This window comes from Rhinopithecus bieti, unplaced genomic scaffold (genome assembly GCF_001698545.2).
Source record: "Rhinopithecus bieti isolate Rb0 unplaced genomic scaffold, ASM169854v2 scaffold_64388, whole genome shotgun sequence".
NCBI classification, from domain to species: Eukaryota; Metazoa; Chordata; class Mammalia; order Primates; family Cercopithecidae; genus Rhinopithecus; species Rhinopithecus bieti.
Genome location: NW_016824338.1, coordinates 122,967 through 149,619, shown reverse-complemented (window position 1 = coordinate 149,619; position 26,653 = coordinate 122,967). Strand labels below are relative to the sequence as shown.

Below are 26,653 nucleotides of genomic sequence, written 5' to 3'. Positions count from 1 at the left end.
TATCTAGGGTCCATTGTAGAAAAATGTGGTGAGCGCGCCACCTTGTGTTCAAGTTTTGAAAATACACATTTTTGAAATATTCGGTTGCTGGGTTCTGTTTTCAATTTACAGATTACTGAAGTATCTTCTGTCGCTATATTCTATGAATCACTGGATTCATTACTCTAAAAGGCACAAAGTCAAGTGATGGCAGAGTCTGTCTATGCCTCTTTAATTTTTGAATTCTAGCAGCTACCACAGTGACACTCATGAAGCAGATTCTCAGCTAATTTCTGTCAAATGTAATTTAACCATTATTCTCTTACTGGGAAATAGCAAGATAGAGAAAATGAAGGATGATGGGAACTTTGAGTAGATGGTGGGGATGGTGGGGATGGTAGGGATGGTAGGGAGAGCAAGGAGGAGTGAGGAGCCACAGTAGCAAAACCTTATATAATCATAAAGCTTTAAACTTCTGCAAAATACTTTCATTTCTGCCAGCATAGTTGAAAAAGTACATGAGACTGAGTGCAAAATCTCTAATTAAAAGGTGAAAAGTTTTGAATTCTCCCTTCACAGTATTGGTTCTTTCATTCAGTCGACAAAATATGTGTTATTTTCATACCAGAGGTTCTCTACTTACCCCTTATCTGCTTCAGCTTACTGTGATATTACCTGTCAACCCAATTATCACTGAACAAATATTTGTGCATTGCCTACTATGAACCACAAGTGTTCTAAACAGTAGGAAGCAATGGTAAGCAAAACAAAAAATAGTCTCCTAATAGCCAAGTGGACTTCTAAAGTAATAGAAATTACCACTACTGTTGCTGTCCATCTTGGCTGTTGCTGGTGGTAACCAATAGTGAAGACCTGTATGTGCATGTCAAGGCTCTAATATTTGCAATGAAACTTCTGTCTTCTATTATGTCAGCAGCCATTGACAACAAAGTTGTTGAAGCCTTGGAACACTACTTATTGAGTTTTTACTCCTTTTATTGCTAATCTCTTGCTCTAAGACTCAAGCATAAGTACTAAGAGGACAGACTGGAAGACAGAGTAAGAAAAGCATTCTCTTATACCACACAATTGTACCACACATTGTCTTATACCAAAACAATATAATTTGACTCCCTTTCCTTAGGATGTTCTTTCATGGAAGATTTGCATGGACATTCTTCTTATAGTTCCCCAGACATATGCAGTTATGCCTTACTACTTAGGGCAGAGATTGCTTAGGCACATGGTAGGATCCATACTATTGTGCTTTAGGAAAGTCATTACCAAGTTTTGAAATTCATTTGGCTTAATGAGTGAGTTAAAAGTAAAGGCTCATACCTGTAGTCCCAGCACTTTAGGAGGCTGAGGGGGGTGGATCACCTGAGGCAGGTGGATTACTTGAGGTCAGGAGTTCGAGACTGGCATGGCCAACATGGTGAAACCCCGTCTCTACAAAAATACAAAAAGTAGCCAGGCATGATGACACGTGCCTGTAATCCCAGCTGCTCAGGAGACTGAGGCAGGAGAATCACTTGAACCTGGGAGGCAGAGGTTGCAGTGAGCCAACATCGTGCCACTGCACTTCAGCCTGGACAACAGGGCAAGACTCTGTCTCAAAAAAAAAATATATGTTTTTCTTTATATAATTTTCTTTAAGGTGCTTGGCTGCTTTATTAAGATCTTATAATTTCAAATTAAATATTATTATTATTATTTTAGAGACAGGGTCTTGCTCTGTCACCCAGGCTGGAGTGCAATGGCATGAGCATAGCCTCCTGCAGCCTCGAACTCTTGGGTTCAAGTGATCCTCATGCCTCAGCCTCTTGAGTCTATAGGACTACAAGGCACACATCACCATTGCCTGGCTTAAATATTATTTTATTTTAATAATTTCAACTGAAAATAATTCCAAAATGNATGTTTTTCTTTATATAATTTTCTTTAAGGTGCTTGGCTGCTTTATTAAGATCTTATAATTTCAAATTAAATATTATTATTATTATTTTTAGAGACAGGGTCTTGCTCTGTCACCCAGGCTGGAGTGCAATGGCATGAGCATAGCCTCCTGCAGCCTCGAACTCTTGGGTTCAAGTGATCCTCATGCCTCAGCCTCTTGAGTCTATAGGACTACAAGGCACACATCACCATTGCCTGGCTTAAATATTATTTTATTTTAATAATTTCAACTGAAAATAATTCCAAAATGAAAGCAAGGGATTTTAAAATAAATTTATCTTTTATGTTTTAGAATGTGCTACTCTTCATAATATAATTAAAGGGCTACAACAGACCATTGAATGTCAACAGAATTTGAAAGGTAAGTTAGAAAAAAAAGTAAAATCTAAAAAAGCATTGTTTATTTGAGCACCTTTAAAAATGGGAAGCTTTTACATTGTTGATAATAAGTTTCAATTTATCAGCTAAAAGTGGACATCTTACTACTTAAAAATACTTTCCTAGATGATTATGAAATAAGAAATGCTATGCTGAACAGAACAATTCAGTCATGTTCTGATAGTGACATAAAGGGATGTTTTATATAGGTCATATAGTTATTACCTTAAAAAGTTTAGAAATCGATTTATTCTCAGTAGCATTGTTGGTTTTTAATAACCCTGTGTTCAGTTTTGAAGAGTGGGTATTACTAGTTAAACCATAATTTTTTATTTAAACCACAGTGATAGTTTACCATTTAATTTTTTTGTCATAGACTAAGACTGTATTTGCGTAAGTGAAGTCAACACATTCAGCTTATCTTATTTTTAACAAACATTTTAATCAAACAGGACTACCATTCACAAAACAGACCAACCAAGTATTTTGTGCTGTTCTGACTCAGCTGTGACAGCTGAGATTTTTTTCTGCTATATCAGAAATTAAACTAAATTGCCTTAAAGGCCCCTTCCACATAAAACTCACATCAAATAAGCATTTCTCATCTTAGACCTCTGCCTTTATTTTAAAACAAGCACCTTATATATGTGAGATAAAATATTGATCTTATATGAGATTCTTGTAATTTGGAGTGTTAAAAAAGGGCACTCGTGCTCCTATTTCAATGCCAGGGCTCAAAACAACTTTTCCCTTCCTTGTGACTAAAATGCCACACCCAGCTGGGTTCTCTAATCTGTTCCATAATCTACATGTCTGTTTTTTTTTTTAACAGTGCTATACTGTTCTGATTATTGTAGTTCCATAATATATGTTGAAATTAGGTAGTGCAATGGCTCCAGGTTTGTTCTTTTTACTCAAGATTTCTTGGGCTATTTGAGGTCTTTTGTGATTCCATATGAATTTTAAGATTGTTTTGTCTACTTCTGGAAAGAATGTCATTGGCATTTTGATAGCAATTGCAGTAAATATGCAGATCATTTTAGATAGTATGGACATTTTAACAATATTTTAACAATTTTAACAATATTAATTCTAATCTATTTATCTGTGTCTTCTTTCATTTCCTTCATCAATGTTTTATTACTTTCAGCATACAAGATTCTCACCTTCTTTGGTTAATTCTTAAGTATTTTTATTGCCATTGTTAATAGGATTGTTTCTTAATTTCCTTTCCAGATATTTTGTAATTTGTATATAGAAATGTGATCGATTTTTGTATGTTGATTTTGTGTAGTGCAACTTTACTGAATCTGTTTATTAGTTCTAATAGGTTTTCTAAGTATATAGTCATGTCATCTGAGAATATAGATAATTTTCTTCTCTTCTGATTTGGATGCCCTTTATGTCTTTCTCTTTCCTAATTGCGCTGTCTAGGATTTCCAGCAAATATGTTGAAAAGAAGTGGCAAAAATGCTAAACACATTCCTGAACAATCGAGTCAAAGAATAAACCAAAGGAATTTTAAAAATATCTGAGACAAATGAAAACACAACATACCAAAACCTATAGGATACAGCAAAAGACATTTTAATGGGGAAGTTTATGGCTGTAAAGCCTAAATTTAAAAGGAAAAATATGTATATCCAATAAGTAATCTATCTTTATGCCTCGAGGAACTAGAAAAAAAAAATTAAGCCCAAAGGTAATCAAAGGAAAGAAATAATGAAGATTATAGGAAAAAACAATCAAATAGAAGATTAAAAAAAAACAGAAAATTGGCCGGGCGCGGTGGCTCAAGCCTGTAATCCCAGCACTTTGGGAGGCCGAGACGGGCGGATCACGAGGTCAGGAGGTCGAGACCATCCTGGCTAACACGGTGAAACCCCGTCTGTACTAAAAAAAAAATACAAAAAACTAGCCGGGCGATTTGGCGGGCGCCTGTAGTCCCAGCTACTGGGGAGGCTGAGGCAGGAGAATGGCGTAAACCCCGGAGGTGGAGCTTGCAGTGAGCTGAGATCCAGCCACTGCACTCCAGCCTGGGCGACAGAGCAAGACTCCGTCTCAACAACAACAACAACAAAAAAAAAACAGAAAATTTAACAAAACTAAGAGTTTGTTTTTTTGAAAAAATAAAATTGACAAACCCTTGGCTACACTGAAAAAAAAAGAAAGATGTCAGTAAATAAAAGCAGAAATGAAAGAGAAACCTATACAACTGTTGTCTTGGGCGAGTGAGGAGGATAATAAGGGACTATTAAGAGCAACTATATGCCAACAAACTGGAAAACCTAGAATAAATAGTCAAATACGTAGGAACATACAACCTGCCAAAACTAAATCAGAAATAGTCAGAACACACAATAACAAATAAGGAGATTGAGTAAATAATAAAAAATCTCCCACCAAAAAAAAAGCCCAGGATGAGGTGGCTTCATGGGGAATTCTATTAAACACTCAGAGAAAAGTAATACCAATTTTCTTAAACTCTTTCAAACAATAAAAGCAAAGGGAACATTTCCAAACTCATCTATGAGGCCAGCATCACCTTGACACCAAAATCAGACAAAGACACTGCAAGGAAAGAAAATTACATCCCAATATCCCTGATAAACACAGACTCAAAAATCCTCAATAAAATACTATCAAATAAAATTCAACAGCCCATTAAAAAGATCATATATCCTAACCAAGTGGTATTTATCCCTGGGATGCAAGTATGGTTCTGTATACACAGATCAATCAATATGATACACCATGTGATTTCTATTTATTATCAAAATGAGTAGGAAAAAAACACATGAACACCTCAATAGATACAGAAAAAACATTTGACAAAATTCAACATCCACTGATGAATTAAAACTCTCACAAAATAGGTATACATAGAGAAGATAATAGGCATGGAAGGATCTTGCCTTAACACAACAAAGGCCGTAAATGAAAAGCACACAGCTAACATCATAAAGAATGGGAGAAAACAAAAAACTTTCTCTTTAAGATCCAGTACAAAGCAAGTACAAGCTTTTAAACAGCCATTCTTGGCCGGGCGCTGTGGCTCATGCCTGTAATCCATATCCCGGCCAACATGGTGAAACCCCGCCTCTACTAAAAAAAATACAAAAATTAGCTGGGTGTGGTGGCACTTGCCTGTAATCCCAGCTACTCAAGAGGCTAAGGCAGGAGAATCACTTGAATCAAGGAGCTGGAGATTGCAGTGAGCCGAGATCACGCCACTGCACTCCAGCCTGGCCACAGAACAAGACTCTGTCTCAAACAATAAAAAAAAAATAGCCATTCTTAAAAATGAATATTGTATGATGCCTTTTGCAAATGATTCATTGAGTTCACTTTCCCAATGCTTTTACAAGCCTTGATTGAGCAAGGTGATAGATAAGAACTATCTATATTTGACCATTTTCTTCCAATTGATTGCCAAGATAGTATGATTAATTTGCTTATTTAAGCTACCCAGTGGTTTCCTTTCCAATAGCTCTTTTCTCTCCTTAATAGGAAACTGTTTTGCATTTTCAGACATTCACCCTTTATTCACTTAACCGTATGCCTCAGGGAACGCTGATTGCATCCAAACTCCAAGGGAATTCTTTTGGAATAATTTTCCTCTCTCCCAAGAGATGGACTGTGTTGTTCTGGTTGTTATAAGACTGTATATAATGCCTAAAATTGTTGCAGATTTCTTGTTTCTAGTCTAAAACTCATACCAGCAGGATGATTTTGGAGGACAGCAAGAAAAGTAAACTAAAAGGATCTGGTTTTTTGGTAACATTATTGAGCCGATTAATCAATTACCCTTTGGGTTTAAGAAACTTTTCAGTTACAATGAGAGAAATGCTACCTTCCTTTAGTCTTATCAATGAATCTTTCCAGTAGGGACTTAAGGATTATGTAAAAGATAATTCAATGAGATGTAGAAAAAATTACAATTCTTATTTATCTTTATTTTTATCTGAAAATTCAAAGCCAATCATCTTACAAAAATTTAATAACTAGGATAATATTCCTTTTTCTATGTGTAAGTTAATTGTATGTCACGCGTGATACACAAGGTTCTGCTTTCTCTGAGGAGAATGGGAGTTCTAAAACTGAACAATTGCATGTTTGCTTTTTCCCCTAATTTCAGTGTATGGCCATGTAGTACAGTTTATGTGTGTCTGGATAAGAGGACTGATAGATAAAAGTAGCTAGTTCTAATCAAACTAATCCTTCCAAAATGGACAAATAGTTTTAAAAAATAAAACATATATTGAGGACAATAATAATTACAATAATGCAAGCACAAGCCAACAATAAGAAATTATCAGAGCTGTCACTTCTCCTACCCCCATACAAGCTCTTTATCAGACATATTAAGTTAAAAAGTAATCAAAGTCTATTAGACTTGATAAAATGTCAGCCAGCAGTGGCCAATTAACTGATTTTGGAAAATTAATTTATGGAAAAACCATTGTATCTTTAGAAATGGTTCCACCATTAAGCAACTTCAGGGCTAAAAATGTGTCACTTTTAAGTATTCTCACGTGCACATAAAACTTGGAAATAGAATTCTAACTTTAATGAAAATCCTTCAAATGCACCTCATGTTTCTGGTAAAACATATAAGGATCTCGGAAGTTGTCATTCCCTGCTAACAACAAGTAATACATTGAGCAAACTGAAAAATCAACAATTCTTAGACTCTTTTGGTCACAGAAGTGAGGTCACAGGACAGATTGATGCACCTAAAATTGGAGACAGGGAGGCAGATTCAGAAAATCACAACTTACAAGAACAGAAACCTCCCTGTTTGTCAGGCTGGGAAACCCTAAAATGTAATTTTGATGAATTGCAGGAGGCTCACTGTGGTCAAGTCTAAGAGATTAAAAATTTCAGGGGACCCAAGCCCCTACAGTTTTGTAAGTTGTACCTGTAAGAGCTCTACTAACATCTCATAGTTAAGATATGGGAAAAATCCCCTCATGTTGTTGGCCAGAGGAGAGGAAAAGTAACCATTTTGAAATAATCGACAGCTTCCGGTCTTAAGAAAGCCTGACTCAAAAGAAGCTGTTTTATCTGAACCTAAACTACTGGGGTTTTAGCCAAGGATAAGCTGCCTTAGGGGAGGAAAATATCCTATTTCAGCTCCCCCTAGCCTTGCCAACTCCAGCCCACTCTAGTCATCCCATCTCACGAAAGGGGAGAGGGACTGAGAAGCATGTGGGTAACTCACAGTCCAAAGACACAGGCTTACTGTAAGACTGAGACCTAATCATAGGACTATACAATGCTTCTCCTTCCCCAACACCTTACCATCAAATCACTGAAGGCCTGTTTACTGGTGCTTGGTCTTGAGCTTTGTACAAAAAATTACAAGGCACACTAAAAAAAAAAAAAGTAAACAGTTTGAAGAGCCAGAGAGAGCACCAAAACCAGACACAGAAATGGCAGGGATATTGGAATTATTAGACCAGAAATTTTTTAAAAACTATGGTTAATTTGCTAAAGGCTCTGAACACAAATGAAGAATGCCTTTGTTGGACTCATTAGTAGACGAGACATAGCCTAATGAAAAGAATTTTTCAGTATCAGGAAAGACTCTCTAAGCTTGAGAATATGTCAATAGTAACTTCCAAAACTGAAAAGAAAAAAAAAAAAAGACTAGGAAAAAAGTAACAAAATATTCAAAAACTGTGTAATAACTACAAAAGCTGTAACAAACACTTAATGGGAATACCAGAAGGAAAATAAAGAAAGAAAGGAACAGAAGAAACATCAGAAGCAATAATGACTGAGAATTTTCCCTAATTAATATCAGATACCAAACCACAGATCCAGGAAGCTCAGTGAACACCAAACAGGGTAAACGCTCAAAAAACTACCCATAGGTATGTCATATTCAAACTGTAGAAAATAAAAAACAAAGAAAAAATTTTGAAACAAGAGTGAGGAAAATTCTTTGCCTATAGAGGACCGACCAAAAATAAGAATTATACCCAGCTTCTTCTCAGGAACCATGCAAGCAGTAAAGGAGTAGAGTGAAATATTTAAAGTGCTGAGAGAGATAGAATAAAACGCCAACCAATAATTCTGCATCCTGCAAACTTATTGTCCAGAAAGGAGAAATAAAGACTTTGTTAGACAAATAAAAATTGAGAGTATTTGTTGCAAGTATACCAGCCTTGCAGGAAGTGATGAAAGAGGAGAGAAGCAAAATGATATAGGCCAGAAACTTGTATATACATAGAAAGGAAGAACATTACAGAAGGAATAAGTGAAGGTAAAATAAAAACTTTTATTTTTCTTATTCTCAATTGATCTAAAAGATAACAGTTTATTCAAAATATAGCAACAATGTATTATTAAGTAATTATAGCTTATGCATAAGTGAAATGTATGACATCAGTGACATAAAGAATGAGAGGAAGGAATTATGAATACTTTAGTATAAAAGACTTGTACTACCTGAGAAGCAGTATAATGGATTTGAAAGTGGACCTGAATTCATTGTAAATGTATATTGCAAACTCTAGGACAATCACTAAAAAAACTAAAAATTGAAGTATAACGGATTTGCTAAAAAAGAAGAGAAAATGAAATCACATAAAATACTCAAAATCACAAAAGGCAGAAAAAGAATAGAAGACAAACGGAGGATCAAAGAACAAGGTCTATGAATAGAAAACAGTAACAAATACGGTAGATATTAATCCAACTTTATCAAAAAGCACTTTGAAAATCAATAGCCTAATACACAGTTTACAAGACAGAGATTATCAGAGTGGATCAAAAAACATTACCCAACTATATGCTTTCTACAAAAAAAAGTCTACTTTAAATATAAAGGCACATATAGATTAAAAGCTAAGGGCTGGAGAAAGATACGTCGTGCTAACACTAAGAACACTGGAGTAGCTATATTCATTTCAAACAGCAGATTTTAGAGCATGAAAAATTATCCAGGATAAAAAGGGGTATTACATAATGATAAAAGGATTAATTCTCCAAGAAGATATAAAATTATTTTATATATGCATCTAGCAAAGGCATCAAAAATATGTGAGTCAAAGATTGATAGAACTGGAAGGAGAAATAGATGACTCCACTATTGTAGTTGAAGATTTCAACATTCTTCTATCAGGAAATCAGTAAGGACACAGTTGGAATCAACAATACCATCAATCAATTGACTATAATGGACATCTATAGACTATTTCATCCAACAACAGCAGAATACACATTCTCCTCAAACTTAGTGAATACTCACCAAGATAGATCCCATTGTGGCTTATAAAACACACCTTAACAAATTCAAAAGACCAGAAATCATACGGTGTCTGCTGTCAGGCCACAATGGAATTACTATAGACATCAAAAACAGAAAGATAGATGAAAAATCTGAAAATATATGCAGATTAAAGAATACTTTTAAATAATACAGTGGTCAAAAAATAAATATCAACAAATTTTAAAATATTTTGAACTAAATAAAACTGAAAATACAATTTATTAAAATTTGTGAAATGCAGCAAAAACAGTGCTTACAGAGAAATTTATAGCATTAAATTGTGTATATGAGAAGACAAGAAAAAGCTAAAATTAATTTAAGCTTCCACTGTAGGAAATAAGAAAAAGGAGAACAAATTAAATCCAAAGTAAGTAAAAAAAATAATAATAATAAAGCAGAAATTAGTAAAATTGAAAACAAGAAATCAATAGAGAGCAATGAAACTAAAAGCTGTTTTTGTGAAAAGATCAATAAAATTGACAAGTCTCTAGCCAGATGAACTAAGGAAATAGGAGAGATTACACAAGTAATGATAACAGAAATGAAAGAAAGGACATCACTACAAATGTCATGTTCATTAAGAGAATAATAAAGGAGACCAGCCTGGCCAACATGGTGAAACCCCATCTCTACTAAAAATACAAACATTAGCCAGGCGTGGTGGTACGCGCCTGTAATCCCAGCTACTCAGGGGCACAGGAAGAATAGCTTGAACCCGGGAGGCGGAGGTTGCAGGGATCCAAGATCACACCATCGCACTCCAGCCTGGAGGACAAGAGCGAGACTTCATCTCAATACTTAAAAAAAAAAAAAAAAAAAGAGGATAATAAAGGAATACTCTGAACAAATGATAACCTATGTGAAATGGACTAATTTCTTGAAAGACACAATCTGACAAACTGAAGCCATCATCAAGATTAAGATTTGTATTAAATATGACTCTTAAAAATGTAACACTTTTCCTATCATTTTCTCATCACAACCTTTGAAAACTAATTGATTTTAGATTTTTACTTAATTTTAATACTTTGATATAATATCCCTGCAAGTTTTATATGTGGACCGTTTGCAAGGCTCCTCTCAATGTTACTGTACTACAGAACAAGCCTTCCTAAAGCATTGTTCAGATAATGTAAAAAATCTTTACTGATTTGTCTTTGTTTTGTTTAGCTAATTCTTAGTTTTGTTTATAGTCAAGGTTTTAATTTTAATACTGTAATTTAATACCTCTGCAATAGTTTCATAAGTGGACTCTGTTTCCAAGGTTCCTCTCAATGTTACTCTACTACAAAAGAAACCTTCCTAAAAGCAGATAATGTCAAAAATCTTTACTTATTTGTTGTTTTGTTTAACTACTTCTTTGTTGTGTTTATAGCTAAGGTTGTAGAGGAGAAATTGTAATAGGATGTCTAGTGAGGCTTTTCCTGTTTACCTGGAATTAGTGACTAGGGCCCATGCCACAATTAACAATAAAATAGCTACATATTTCCATATTCTGATGACATCTGCTAAAAAGTTGCCAAATGTTGGAGTGAATCCAGACTCTGCATATATTTGCTACAAGCACCTAAAGGACTGGAACCTCGAGGTTAAATAGAGAATTTTTTGCCTTTCCTTATTTCTTGTATCCATCCCCCAAGAAATGACCCAGAGGAAAGACAGGGAAGAGCAACTAAGGAGCAGCAAACTAAGACTTCTTTCCCACTTCTATTGACTCTTTACAGCTACTGATCTAGCCAGTTGGATAAGGATCATGAAAACTTTCAATCAAATAGGAAATTACAGTTTTGAATTGACCTGGATGTTTAGTAATCAAAATTAACCACAGGGTTTTTTAAATTTGTTTAAAATATTATTAAAGTATTGTTTTCAGTTACCCAAACCAGAAACCTAAAAAGAAAAAGTTCTCCCTTTCCCTTTTGCCTCCTTTAACTAAAGGATCACTAAATTCCTAGGTAATTCTATCATCTAAATAATAATTCTCCTCATTGCTTCCTTTTTTCCATACTGCCACTGACGTAATTTAGGTTCCTGTTATCTCTTACTTGACGTATACTTAGTGATATCCATTCCTCTAGGATCAAAACCCTCTCATTCATCATCCACATTGCCGGATAATCGTTTTAGCATGTAACTCTCATTATTTCACTTCTGCACTGTTCAAAATTCTTTGGTGACTCCCTGTAACCTTTAAAACCAAAATCCAAAATTGTTTATCTAGAATATGTCTACCTAGTGATAGGATTCCAACCTATATAGCAGCTCCTGCACATACTTTACACTTCAACAATACCGTACTTGAATTGTAGCTTTTCCAAACTGTATTCACTCAAGCCCATGGTCTTCTGTGCAATTTTCTGTATTTAGAATGCTCTTTCTTAACATGGGGTAAGCCTATCACTTAAATCTCATCTCAAGTAACTTTTCTTCTCCTTTCCTGACTTCAAGCTGCCCTAGGTTTTCTTTTTGCAGGTTCCTGCAATATTTCCAATATACTGCCATTAAAGAGTAATTATCATAGCATATTATAACTACTAACACATTTGACTCAGCAGTAGGCTGTAAATTCTTTGAAGAGCAATAACTCTTTTCACTTTCATATTTTCAGTGTCTAGCGTGGTGCCTGATGTGTAGCAGCTGCTGGATGCATGTTTGTTGAATGCATACATAATGGAAGCTAAAATGTTAAACACATTTTCGTATTAATTGGAAAGTGCTATATATTATGATGTTCTTTGATTATTCTTACACAGGTGAAAATGAACAACTAAAAATAAGTGCTGATCTTATAAAAGAGAAGTTGAAGTCTCATGAACAGGTGAGTTTATGTATCATTCTATTCGGTCAAGTCCCTGTGGAGATTTATCTTTTCAAATTAGGGGAAAAAAAGAGGTTTTTAAATTAATAAACACAGCCAAGTATTTGTGGGTGTGGGTGTGTGTGGAGATATGCGTATATATGCCAAAATCTGTAGTAAATGACAATTTGTTTTCAAAGCAATACAAGTTTTAAGAGTTTTATTTTTACAAAATATAATGTACTAACATATAACATGCATAACTTTTCTTTCTACCAAAAGAGATGCGGTTATTTTGCTACATATTTTCAATTATGTTAATAGAGTTTTTACTCTAGTGAACTCTATTTGTTACTACTTGTGAACTTTTTTATTATAATGTAAATGAATCTGTACTCTTTATGATTTGGGTAATCATTACACCATTCAAATACAGGGGGCATTTCATGTGGATCACAAATTATTTATTTCCCGGGAGCCACCATAACCTCTGATACTTTTCCTTGTCTCCTGTAGGAACAGTGCAGTGACAGCAGTTGTAGAACACATGAACAGTGTCTAAAAAGCATAAAAGATGCTAAATAAATGTCAGTTCCCTCTACTCTTTGAGAGGTTCATTATACTACCTCATCGCTCAAGAGCTAATATGTCAAATTCTAGCAGACAAAAGAGCCTCAAAACTCAATTTGAATCTACAGGAGCCTTCAACTTGAAGAATCTTCTCTAAATTCAGTCTGGTTCCTCATCTGAGGACCCTCTGAAGAAACCTGCCCAGAACTTCTGGTTAATACTCTACAGTAATAAGTAGCATTCTGGCTATGCTCTTAGAAAATGTAGCTTTTCATCACCAATTTTGAGATGGTTTTTAAGTATTTCTGGAATGAATCCTACCCTTTCTCCCCCTTTCTTGTCCTTTTTCCCTTTATTCTTTCCCAATCCCTTTCATATATTGACTCTAGATCTCAACAATAGATGCTAAAGTCAGATTGTAATTGAGGTGGGGAACCAGGGGGAGAAAATTTTACCACTTTCCTTTCTAAAACTTCAAGCACTAGGATACTGCTTTGTCATATCATAGGAATGTTTGGAGGGGAAGAAATTAAAGAGAAAACACCACAATCCAAGAGTCTGAATTTCTTACTTAGGGGTTGTTCAAAGCAAACTATGACAGTGCAGATTTGCTAATTCAAAACCTCTGAACACATCTAAAATTCTCCATTGTTCATGGAGAACAACTCCCCAGGAAGAAACTCAGGAGGTACTCCATAGCAGTATTTGTGAGAGTAGAAGGATTTTGCAACTTGTATAGAGAGAATCATTGTTTTATATATCAAGAGTGAAACTAGAGGTTATTCCTTGGAATTTAAATTTCAGAGAAAGCATATGAAAAGAAGACAATCAATTGTAACCTATTAGGGATTAGTCTCCTTAGAAAAATGAAAAGATTACATTTTTTAGGAATGGCACAGGCTAAAATGGAAGACAAGATCTAGTGAGATACAGCTTGACTTAACCCAGATAGAATAGTCTTCATGCCTGGAGGCTGGAATGCAAATCCTGGGTCTTACCGAATTACTGCATGCATTCCACTTTACTGGTGACATCTTCCTGTGGCAAAAATCAGTGGAGAATAGAAAGGTGCATAGGTTTGTCTCTTGTGGTTTCTCGGAGCAGGAACAGCTTAGTGCACACAGTTGTCAGTAGTTTATAAAAACTACTCTGTAGTTGCCCATCTAGAAATCTAGATACATAGAAAATGGCAATTTGTGGGATTGCCCACTGGGTTCACCTGCCCAGTTTTAATCAGAGCCAAGAAGTTGAATACCTTTGTCCATTCCTACAAGTTTTCTGGCAGGATAAGTAGAACAAACAGGAATCCATACTAAATCTCTTGAACTGAGATAATATGGAGGAATGTATGCCTATTTTTAATAGTAGGCATATAAGCCAGTGTGTCTTGACCTGTTTAAAATTTTTTAACCTCCTTAATACCGTGAAATATCTATTAAAAGCTATGAATCCTCACTGAGAAAAATGCACACACACACACACACACACACACAGATAAATACGTGTATAATTTTACATTAAATTTTGGAAGTTGATCAAAAGCCTAATCACGGGGACCAGGTTAAGAGTTCTGACCTAAGTAATTCTTATTGGCACTCCCATTCATTCAAGAAATATATATCAAGATATATGTGTGTGTGTGTATATATATACATGTATTTGCACACAATGAGTTGGGAATACAATGGTGAGCCCCAGCTTTTAGGTATTAGAGGCTTTTATTGATCTCTTGCTTTTATTATTGTCTTTTTACTACTATCATACTTAACTTTTATTCTTCCTACTTTCCTTTTCTCTTGCCTACATTTTAGGCCTCCTGAATAATTTCTTCATGTAGGACCATACCCCTGGTAAAGTTGTAAAATTTATCTTCACAATTGTAGTAAAATAACTGTCTTCCATCACCACTCTCAATGCTCCTCTCCCTGTTCTTAGCATAATAAATCACCCCTATCCTTCAACAACCTCAGAAGCTAATCTCAGGCAGCTGTCAAGCACTTTACAAATCCCAAATTTGTCTTTCTCTCTATGCCTCCTCATAAAACATACCCTTACCACGGGTAATGCCTAATCTTGCTTTGGGAATTAGGAATATTTATATAATTTTTGGAAACAGAAGTTCAGCCTGCATTCAAAGAGACTCATCTTACATTATAGTAAGCTTGCTACCTATTGAACAGTGCCTTTCGTTGGCTCTAATGTGTAGTTTTGGCTTATATTGAACATGCCTTAATTCTGTAGCGGCATTTATTCATAAAATTAAATATTTTGAGCATACTTAATATTCTAAACCCTGGTGATGAGTATCCAGAAAGCAAAGACAAAAAAGACATTGTTTCTGTATTATCTTTATCTTATCTCCTTGGATCAGAAATTGATATTTCTTATGGAATTCATGAAGCAGAGAGTAGAGTGGTGGTTAGGCTGTGGTGGAGGGGGCAATTGGGGAAATGTTGATGAAAGGATAAAAATTTTAGTTGGAAAGGAGGAATAGACTCAGGAGAGCTATTGTACAATTTGGTGATTGTTATCAATAACGATGTATCATATACTTCAAAATTGCTAAGAGAGTAGTGTTTTAATGTTCTCACCACAAAAAAGTGATAAATATGTGAGGTATTTAACATATATTTAACATATCCATAATATAGATATGTTAATTGACTTGAGTTAGACATTCCACAACGTATACATATATTAAAACATCATGTTGTACATCATAAATATAATTTTTAATTTTCAAATTAAAATTTTAATTTTTTTTTTGAGACGGAGTCTTGCTCTGTCGCCCAGGCTGGAGTGCAGTGGTGCCATCTTGGCTCACTGCAAGCTCCAGGGCCTCCCAGGTTCACGCCATTCTCCTGCCTCAGCCTCCCAAGTAGCAGGGACTACAGGTGCCCACCACCATGCCCGGCTAATATTTTTTGGATTTTTATTAGAGACGGGATTTCACCGTGTTAGCCAGGATGGTCTCAATCTCCTGACCTCGTGGTCCGCCTGCCTCAGCCTCCCGAAGTGCTGGGATTACAGGTGTGAGCCACTGCGCCCAGCCAAAAATGTAAATTTAAATTGAAAAATAAATACTTTATACCTATAAAAAATAAAATAAAATGGGTCTATCTCAAAGCTGATTATTCAAACAATGAACAATATTTTTCCTTGTAGATATGATAACTTTTAATTATTAGAAAGGTGAAATTGTTCACTTATATTACATTTATAGTACCTTTTTTAAAAGTAATATAAGTGGAGAATTTTAAAGTATTTAAAAGTAATAGGAATGGAGAATTTCACCTTTCTAGGAATCAAAAGTTATACACACATATTTACATTTTAAAAATTAATATATATTTTAATCCTTAGGAATATAAGAATAATATTGCCAAACTTGTAAGTGAAATGAAAATCAAAGAGGAGGGATATAAGACAGAAATAAGCAAACTTTATCAGGACATGCAGAAAAAAGGTAAGTTTAAAATAAACTTGCTTTTGTGTTATAGATTCAAGGGATATAATGTGCAGGTTTGTTGCATGAGTATATTGTGTAATGCTGGTGTTTGGGCTTCTAGTGAACTCATCAATTATATAGTGAACATAACTCATGGTAGGTCATTTTTCAGCCCTCACCCCTCCCACACTCCCTTCTTTTGGAGTTCCCAGTGTCTATGGTTTCTATCTTTATGTCCATGAGTATCCATTGTTTAGCTCCCACTTATAAGTGAGTACATGCAGTATTTGACTTTCTGTTTCTGAGTTATTTCACTTAGAATGATGCCCTCCAGCTCCAACCATGTTGGCAAATAATTCAGTTTTATTCTTTTTTATGACTGCATAGTATTTCATGGTGTATATATACCACACTTTCTTTATCCAATCCATCATTGATGTGCACTTAGGTTAATTCCATGACTTTGCTATTGCGAATAGAACTGTGATAAACATGCAAGTACAAGTATCTTTTTGATAAAACAATTTATTTTCCTTTGGATAGATACCCAATAGTAGGATTACTGGGTTGAACAGTAATTCTATTTTTAGTTAATTGAGAAATCTTTGTAATGTTTTCCATAGGGGCGAAACTAATTTACATTCCCATTAACAGTGCATTGTTGTTCCCTTTACTCCACATCCCTGACAACATCTGTTATTTTTTTGACTTTTTAGTAACGGTCATTTTGACTGGTTTGAGAAGGTATCTCATTGTGGTTTTAACTTGCATTTATCTGATAATTAGTAATGTTGAACATTTTTTCATATGCTTGTCAGCTGTATGTCTTCTTTTGAGAAGTGTCTGTTCAAGTCCTTTGCCCACTTTGTAATGGGGTTGTTTTTGTCTTGTTGATTTGTTTAACTTCTTTGTAGATTCTGGATATTAGTCCTTTGGTGGATACGTGGCTTGCAGTTATTTTCTCCTATTCTGTAGGTTGTTTGTTTATGCTGTTGTTTCTTTTGCTCTACAGAAACTCTTGAAATCCGATTTGTCTATTTTTGGTTTTGATAAATTATTTGCCTAGGCCAATGTCCAGAAGAGTTTTTCCTATGTTTTCTTTTAGGATTTTAATAGTTTAAGGTCTTACACTTAAGTCTTTAATCAATCTTGAGTTAATTTTTGCTTATGGTAAAGGATGGAGGTCCAGTTTAATTCTTTTTCATATGGCTAACCAGTTTTCCCAGCACTGTTTGTTTTAATAAATAGGGAATCTTTTCCCCATTGTTTATTTTGTAGAATTTTGAACATTAGTTTGTTGTAGGTGTGTGGCTTTATTTCTCGGTTCTTTATTCTGTTTTACAGATCTACGTTTCCATTTTTGTACGAGTACCATGCTGTTTTGGCTATTATAGCCTTGTAGAATAGTTTGAAGTAGGGTAATGTGATGCCTCCAGCTTTGTTCTTTTTGCTTAGAATTACTTTGGCTATTCAGGCTCTGTTTTGGTTCCATATAAATTTTAAAACTGCTTTTTCGAATTATGTGAAAACTACATTGTTAATTTGATAGGAATTGAGTATGTAGATTGCTTTGGGTAGTATAGTCATTTTGATGATAATGATTCTTCCTATCCATGAGCATGGAATGCTTTTTCATTTGTTTGTGTCATCTATGATTTATATTATCAAAGTGTTTTGTTCTCCTTGTAGAGGTTTTTCACCTTCTTTATTAAATGTATTTCCAGGTAATTTTGTGTGTGTATGGTAATTCTTAATGGGATTGAGTTCTTGATTTGGTTCTCAGTTTGAGTGTTGTTGGTTTATGAGAATGCCACTGATTTTGATGCATTCATTTTGTATCCTGAAACTTTACTAAAGTCATTTGTTAAGTCTAGGAGGAATATTTAGGGTTTTCTAGGTGGAGAATCTTTTAGATGAGTCTTTAGGGTTTTCTAGATGTAGAATCATATTATCAGCAAACAGATATAATTGGACTTCCCTTTTCCAATTTGGATGGCTACTATTTATTTCTTTTCCCTGATTGCTCTAACTACAGACTTTCAGTACTATGTTGAATAGGGGTGGTGACAATGGATATCTTTGTTTTGTTCCAGTTCTTAGGGGACATGCTTTCAACTTTTCCCCATTCAGTATGATGTTGGCTGTGGATTTGTCATGTATGGCTCTTGTTATTTTGAGGTATGTTCCCTCAATGCCTATTTTTTAGGGTTTTTATTATAAAGGGTGTTGGATTTTACCAAACGCATTTTCTGCATATACTGAAACGATCATATAGTTTTTGTTTTTAATTCTGTTTGCGTAACAAATCACATTTATTGACTTGTGTATATTGAGCCATCCTCGTACCCCTGAAATAAGGCCATTTGATCCTGATGAATTATCCTTTTGATGTGTTACTGGATTTTCTGTTTGCTAGTGTTTTGTTGGGCGTTTCTGAATCTATTTTTATCAGGGATATTGGCCTGTTGTTTTATTTTTTATTGGGGGGTCCTTGCCAGATTTTGGTATCAGCATGATACTGGTTTCATAGCATGAGTTAGAGAGGCCTCCCTCCTCCCCAATTTTTTGGAATAGTTTTAGTAATATTGGTACCAACTCTTCTTTGTACATCTGGTAGAATTTGGCTGGCCTGTAAATACTCTGGTCCTGGGATTTTGTTCTTGTTGTTGGTGGTATATTTTTTATTATTTATTTAATTTTATAGCACATTAATGGCCTGTTCAGAATTTCAGTTTCTTCCTGGTTCAATCTCTGGAGGTTGTATGTTTCCAGGAATTTTTTCATTTGCTTTAGATTTTCTCGTTTGTGCACATAGAAATGTTCATAGTAGTCTCTGAAGATCTTTTGTCTTTCTGTGGTATTAGTTGTAATGTCAACTTTATCATTTCTGATTGTACTTATCTGGAAACTTCTGTTTCTCTCTGTTTTCCTTGGTTAATCTAGCAAGTGATCTATCACTTTTGTTTGTCCTTTCAAAAAAACCCAGTTTTTGTCTCATTGATCCTTTGTATGGTTTTTTGGAGTTTTGTTTTCGTCTCATTTTCATTTAGTTCTGCTCAGGTCTTTGTTATTTCTTTTCTTCTGCTACCTTTGAGTTTGGTTTGGTCTTGTTTTTCTAGTTCATTTAGGTGCAACATTAGGTTGTTAATGTTACATCTATCTTCTTCAGGTAGACATTTAGTACTATAAACTTTCCTCCTAGTACTGCTTTTTCTGTATCCTAGAGGTTTTGATATGTTATGACTGCATTTTCTTTTGTTTCAAAATAAGTTTTTAATTCTGTTTTTTTGTTATTGTCTTTTACCCAAGAGTCAACCAGGAGCAAGTTTTTTGGTTTCCATATATTTGTGTGGTTTTGCAAGTTCCTTTTGGTATGGATTTCTAATTTTATTCCATTATGATCCATATATACATTTGATATAATTTCATTAAAAAATTATTGAGACTTGTCTTATGATCAAGCATATGGTCAATTTTAGAGAATGTTGTATGCACAGATGAGAAAAAATGTATATTCTGCAGTTGTTGAGTGGAGTGTTCTGTAGATGTCTATTAGGTTCATTTGGTCAAAAGTCCAATTTAAGTCCAGAGTTTATTATTTTTTATCCTCCATGGTCCAGTAGACTAGTCTCCAGGCTTTTAAATTATTCCTTCTGCTTGGTCTAGTCTGTTGCTAAAACTCTCAACTGTATTTTAAAATTCCTTTAGTGAATTTTTTAATTCCAGAAGTTTTTGTTTTGTTTTGCTTTTTAAAATGTAGCTACCTCCTCTTTCATACCCTGAATCATTTTCCTGGTTTCTCTGTGTTGGTTTTCAACTTACTCTTGAATCTCTTTGAGTTTCCTTGCAATCCATATTTTGAATTCCTTATCTGTCAATGGGGCATTGATAACTCCACTACTATTGTATAGCTGTCTATCTATTTTCTTAGGTTTAGTAATATTCTTTTTATAAATCTAGGTGTTCCAGTGTTGGGCACAGTTAAATCTGCTTGTTAAATCTTCTTGTTGAATTGAAGCCTTTATCGTTATATAATAGTAGTTACATAATTACATCTTGCTGAATTGAAGCCTTTATCATTATATAATACCCTTCTTTGTCTTTTTTCACTGTTGTTGGTTTAAAGTGTTTTAATTGATAAAAGAATATCAACCCCTGTTCTTTTTCATTTTCTATTTGCATGGTAGATCTTTTGTCACCCCTTTACTTTGAACCTATGGTGTTATTACACATAGGATGGGTCTCTTGAAGTCAGTAGATGGTTTAGTCTTGTTTTATTAATCCAATTTGCCAATCTGTGTATTTTAAGTGGAATATTTAGGCTGTTTATGATTAATATTTATATGTGAAGTTTTATTCCCATTAGACTGTTGTTAGTGAGCTTTATAGTCTCAGTTGTTTAATTGCTTTATAGGATCTGTGAACTTTGTACTTATGTGTGCTTTTATGGTAGCAAGTATTGTCCTTTTGTTTCCATATTTAAAACTCCTTTGAGCATTTCTTGTAGGTCTGGTCTGGTGATGATGAATTCCTTTAGCACTTACTTATTTGGAAAAGACTTTATTTCTCCTTCCTTGTTTAGTGGATATAAAATTCTTGGATGGTGTTTTTTTGTTTGTTTGTTTGTTTTCTTTAAGAAGGCTAAAATGAGGACCTCAGTCTCTTCTGACTTATAAGGCTTCTGTAAGAAGTCTGCCATATAATCATTAGACTATTTAAGGTCAATGCCAAAAAAAAACCCTCAAAGGCAGCTAGAGAAAGTAGCCAAATTACCTATAAATTAAATCCAATCAGGCTAACACAGTAGACTTCCTACAGAAGACTTACAAGCCAGAAGAGACTGAGGTCCTCTTTTCAGACTTCTGAACTCGAACTCCTGACCTCAGGTAATCCACCTGCCTTGATCTCCCGAAGTGCTGGTACTACAGGCAAGAGCCACCACGCGTGGCCCTTCATCTGTATGTCTCTGGAATAGTAATTGTCCAGATATTTTTGCCATTTCCTTGTTGAGTTGTTTGACTTCTTCTTATTTAATTCTTAGTGTTCTTTGCATATTTTTGGATATAAATCCTTTATCAAATATCCATTTGCAAGTCTATGGATTGTCTTTTCATTTTCTTAACAGTATTAAAGAACATAAATTAATAACTTTGATGAAGTCCAATTTATAACTTTTGCCTTTATTGTTTGTGCTTTTTGTTGCTTTCCGAGAAGTTGTGCCTACATGGTCCTGTAGCTTCCATGGACCTGCTGGCTCCCTGTGCTTGCCAAACTCAGAGCAGGTTGTGGGGTATATTTGCAGGGGCTTTAGTAGTATGGTGATGCAAAGACAGAGATCCCTTGGGCAGCAGCAGTGGCCCACAACAGGTTCACAACCTGTACAGCACCCACCATCTCAGTCCAGGCCTGAGGCATACACAGGCATGTCTACATGAGCTAGCCACCTGGTATTCGTTCCTCAGGAAGTTCCTAAATGACCACCAACAGTATTGCCCAGTGTCACAAGGGCAGAGGACCTCCTTAGTAGTTTGGCAGTCAGCAGATTGTTGCAGGAGTGAGGAAAGCCAAGAAGCACCCTCACTTACCCTTTCCCTCTGCAGGGCTCTGAGTTCCTTTGGTGTTGATCTCTGCTAGACCCTTGCTGCCTTTGTTTTCTGCACTTTGGCTTCTTCCTGTGGGCTCTCTGACAGGTACTGGCTCTCTCCCCTCAGTTTTCCTTTCAAAACACGTCCATTCGCCAGTAACTTTGATCTTTTTGAGGAGAAGTAGCATCCAACATTCCTAGGCAGCCATGTTTGCCAGGGTGGTCTCGAACTCCCAACCTCAAGTAATGCACCTGCCTCGGCCTCCCAAAGCGCTGAGATTACAGGCATGAGTCACTGCACCTGGCCCCTTGATGCATTTTAATTTGGGATTTGTACCTTCATATATATTTATGTATGTAAATACAACATTTCTAAATTTGGTTCCTAGTATTTACTCTTAATGTTATCTAATGTGAAACAGTTTGTATTCTTCTAAAATTAAAATTAGTATTAAATGTATAATTAATAATTTTTATGTATATGTAAAGCATATTGAATATAATTTCACTAATGAAATTTTCCTCCTTCAGTAAAGCAGATCTCATAAGCATATGTTGAGGGTTAATTGGTTTTATATATATGGTTGTGGAAAACCTTCCTTAATGAGCCTATCTTTATGCACATCATATGCAACGATTAACTTAAAATGAGTAATAAGTTACATGTAAAACCTACATCTGTAAAATTACCAGAAGAAAGCATAAGAGATTATCTTTGTGATCTTGAGTTAGGCACAACTTCTTGGAAAGCAACAAAAAGCACAAACAATAAAGGCAAAAGTTATAAATTGGACTTCATCAAAGTTATTAATTTGTGTTCTTTAATACTGTTAAGAAAATGAAAAGACAATCCATAGACTTGCAAATGGATATTTGATAAAGGATTTGTATCCAAAAATACATAAAGAACACTAAGAATTCAATAAGAAGAAGTCAACTCAACAAGGAAATGGCAAAAATATTTGGACAGTTACTATTCCAGAGACACGCAGGTGAAGGGCCAGGCATGGTGGCTTACATCTGTCGTCCCAGCACTTTAGGAGGCCAAGGCAGGCAGATTACCTGAGGTCGGGAGTTCAAATTCAGAGACATACAGATGAAAAATAAGCCATGAAAAGATATTCAACATAATTGGTAAGTAGGGAAATGCAAATTAAAACCTCACACTTTTTAGAACAGGTAAAGTCTTAAAAATTATCAATGCCATGTTGATAATGCCAAATGGAGCAACTGGAACTCTGAAACATTATTAGTGGCACTATAAAATGGTACAGTCACTTTAAAAATAGCTTGGCAGTTTTTAAAAAATGCAATGAGTTAATTTGGGTCCCCTGTGAAACAGATGCCAAGACAGGATTAGACATTTGAGAAGTTTATTGGGAAAAAAATTTGTGAGAGTAAATGGGAAGGGAACCAGGAGAGACTAGGTAAGCTGTCAGTCTGTAATACAGGTTTAAACTCCGTGAAGAAGAGAAGAAAGGAAGGAATCTTGGGTAGGGAAAGTGTTAGATTGTGATATATTTCTAAAAAAGTTTCAACAAAGTTGAGCCCAATTTGCCCATTAAATGAGTTCTGCAACTTTCAGGAATAAGCTTGCCTTCGTAGCCCTATCAAGCTCAGTCATTGAGTAGGAGTAGCTCTTGAGAAGTATGACCTCAGCATAAACATGGTCATGAAAACAGTGAGCCAGTTATGCTCTCTGAAATTGGAGATCTGAAAGGTGCATTTTCGTGGCTACAACACTCCACCTACTGTACTACACAGAGTTACTTCTCTACATGAGTTCATGTAGCAACTCTTCTGTAGTTCTTGTTGGCCTCTCTTCCTAAAGGGATACCTAGAAGTATTTAAGTGTTCTTCTTGGTGACCTGACCATATACTTAGCCAATGGGTTCCAGATCCCAAAACTGGGTCAGGTTGGAAACCGAGAAAAAGATGATAATTTTTTAATTAAGGCATGTACCCTAAGCCTTGTGTTCTTCCATTTTTGATTTTTTTAAATTGTAGTACCTGTTAAGCAGAATTGGCTGTCCATCTATTAACTATCTCTACAATTATCTGCACATCAAGTATTTTTGGCTACTCTCCAGCCTTCCTGGTAATTTGGTAATTGTGGCCTCCTGCCTTTTGGCAGTTAAGCTCTGTCATCTGGCTTTTATTACTTCGTGGTGGAGAGGCATCCCATCCCCGTGGATATTAATGAACCTAGCTCTATGGCAACCTATTTTACTGTCAACACTGGCTTGCAAAGGAGACTGACCACTGAATTTTTTGTGATACTTTTTTACCCCTCACCAGCACATTTCTGGTGGCCTCGGCTAATTATGTGTCTTCTGGACCCTCCTGAAGAACATAATCCTTTGTAGGTTGTCTTACCTCATGTAATATATTCATACTAGCATGCCAACTTTCTACAGCCTCCTTATTTCTTTCTTTACTATCTGTCAGGCAACTCAGATATTTTCACTTCACTCAGCTTTGATCATTGCTTTCTTTAGAGGTTTAAGGCCACTCTAGCAGAGCATTTGCCCCATCTCCTGAGGCCCTCGCTAGGATGCTATGTCTGTTTTCCCTAAAGAGTAATGTTGAGTCAATGAATTCTTGCTTACCTAGTCTTACTTTCTATATTCTTTGATCCAGCAGCCTCAAAATCTGTTCTCGGGGTACTCACATAGCTCTTCCCAATACAACCTAAATAATTCTTGCTGATACTTTTAGATATAATCACTTTTCTCCCTTATCTCCCAGCCAAGTTATGGTGCGTCTTGACCCTAGTTATTGGCCTAGCAGCCAAAAGAGGAGATTGAGGCAGCTTCTGAGAGGAGCCTCTGCATCCTCCACCACAGGGGAATTGCTAGTTTTACTAGGAAAGAGTGGGCCACCTCTTCAGACTCCAAGCGCTTAGGGAAATCTTTAGAGCTAGCATCCTCAGAGGCATCCATCCACGTGTTTCTATTCTGTTTTTCAGGATCTTAGGTCTTTCCAACCAGGGTCCAAATGTTATCATAGTAGACCTGCTTTGACTAAGCATTTAAACATCTCTGGAGTTCTTCAAATCTATTAGATTTTTCTGTTGCTTAGCTGTGTTTGATGTTCCATTACCAGAGGTAAGAGCATGTTTGTAAGCTACCAAAGAGATCTCTCACTCTCACATTTATTCTTTAATTCTGTAACCTTTTGCTAACAGCCCTCAATTTCTCATTATCCTTTAATAGAATGTCAGTTTAATTTAGCAGTAACCAGGTAACTCTAATGCCTTTGTGGGCATTATTTTCATCCATATTTCAAATGTCTTAATGATAATTAATGCCTTGCAAGGCATTCCCCACCACCAGGACATCTTTCCAGATTACTTCTGGTGAAATCTGTAGTAATTGTAACACCATTGTATACTAGGAACTACCATTACTCCACATACCACTAAGGATGGCTTCTTCATTGCCCAGAAAGTGGTAAGTGAGCCAATCTTAGAACCCCATTATACCTGTTTCCTTGTGCTAGTTCAGGTCCTTAAAGAAGGAAACATCAAGATGGTATTAGACATTCAAGAGATTTATTTTGGGAGGAATGCTTATGAGAAGAAATGGGGAGAGAACTAGAGAAACCCAAGTAAGCTGCCAATCCATAATGCAGCTCTAACTTCTGTGAAGGAAAGAGAGAAAGAAAGATTAGGTTTTTAAAAGTGTTAGGCTACAGTGAGGTCCTAAGTTAGGTAAAGCCCCTGGAGAGTCATTGATCCCAATTCACCTGTGAATGAATCCCATGTCTCTCAAGAATTGACCCCCAGTAATATTCCTTCCATACCTTGTCATTGACTAGTTGCAACCATAGAAGCATGGCCTCAGCTTAAATGTAGGAATGGATTTTAGAGTGCAGGAGCTGGGGCAAGTGATCAGTTAGGATTCCTGAGATCTGAGAGGCTCATTGTCATGGCTGCCACATAACACACCATCTGACCCAGCATTCGCACTCCTGGGTATTTACCCAAGAGAAATGAAAGCATATGTGTACACAAAGACCTGCTTGTGAATGTTTACAGCAACCTTATTCATCATGGCCCAAACCTGGAATCGAGCAAATCCATTACCATAAATAAACAAATCATGGTACATCCATGTAATGGAAATTACTCAGCAATAAAAAGGAACAAACTACTGATACATTCAACAATATGATCACTTTAGAAGCAATATGCTAAATCAAGGAAGCCAGACACAAAATTCCACATACTACATAATTCTGTTTATACAACATTCTTGAAAAAGAGAAAACTATGGTGACAAAAATCAGATCAATGTTTGCCAGTATTTGAGCAAAAGGATAGATTATAAAGGTGCACAAGGGCTCCTTTTGAAGTGACAGAAAAATTTTACCTGATTGTGTTGATGGTTAGATTCTTGTATATGGTTCTTGACACTCATCAAACTGTACACCTCTATATATAGAGAGAGATTTTGCTATATATGAATTATGCTGCAGTAAATCTGACTTTAAAATACAAAACCTAAGCAAGCTCAATTATAAACATTTTAAAAGGAAATAAATTCATTTATGATCCAGATAATGGCATTATCACATATATAATTTACAATGACTCTGATTAATGTAATCAAAGAAGTAAAGAACTTGGGGAATTTTTTTTTTTTTTTTTTTTTTTTTTTT

At 35.5% G+C, this 26,653-nt stretch overlaps 1 protein-coding gene across 1 annotated transcript in view; it reads left to right on the top strand.

Annotated features, from left to right (window-relative positions):
• Window positions 1-2,227: 2,227 nt before the first annotated feature.
• The window catches only part of CCDC152 (coiled-coil domain containing 152), a gene marked incomplete at its 5' end in the record, with an annotated part of 32,885 nt that continues 8,459 nt past the window's right edge, over window positions 2,228-26,653 (top strand). Inside the window, 3 exons of the mRNA XM_017862240.1 lie at window positions 2,228-2,296; window positions 12,346-12,410; window positions 16,323-16,425. Of these exons, the coding sequence (XP_017717729.1) occupies window positions 2,228-2,296; window positions 12,346-12,410; window positions 16,323-16,425 (237 nt within the window). The remainder of the gene's footprint in view (window positions 2,297-12,345; window positions 12,411-16,322; window positions 16,426-26,653) is intronic.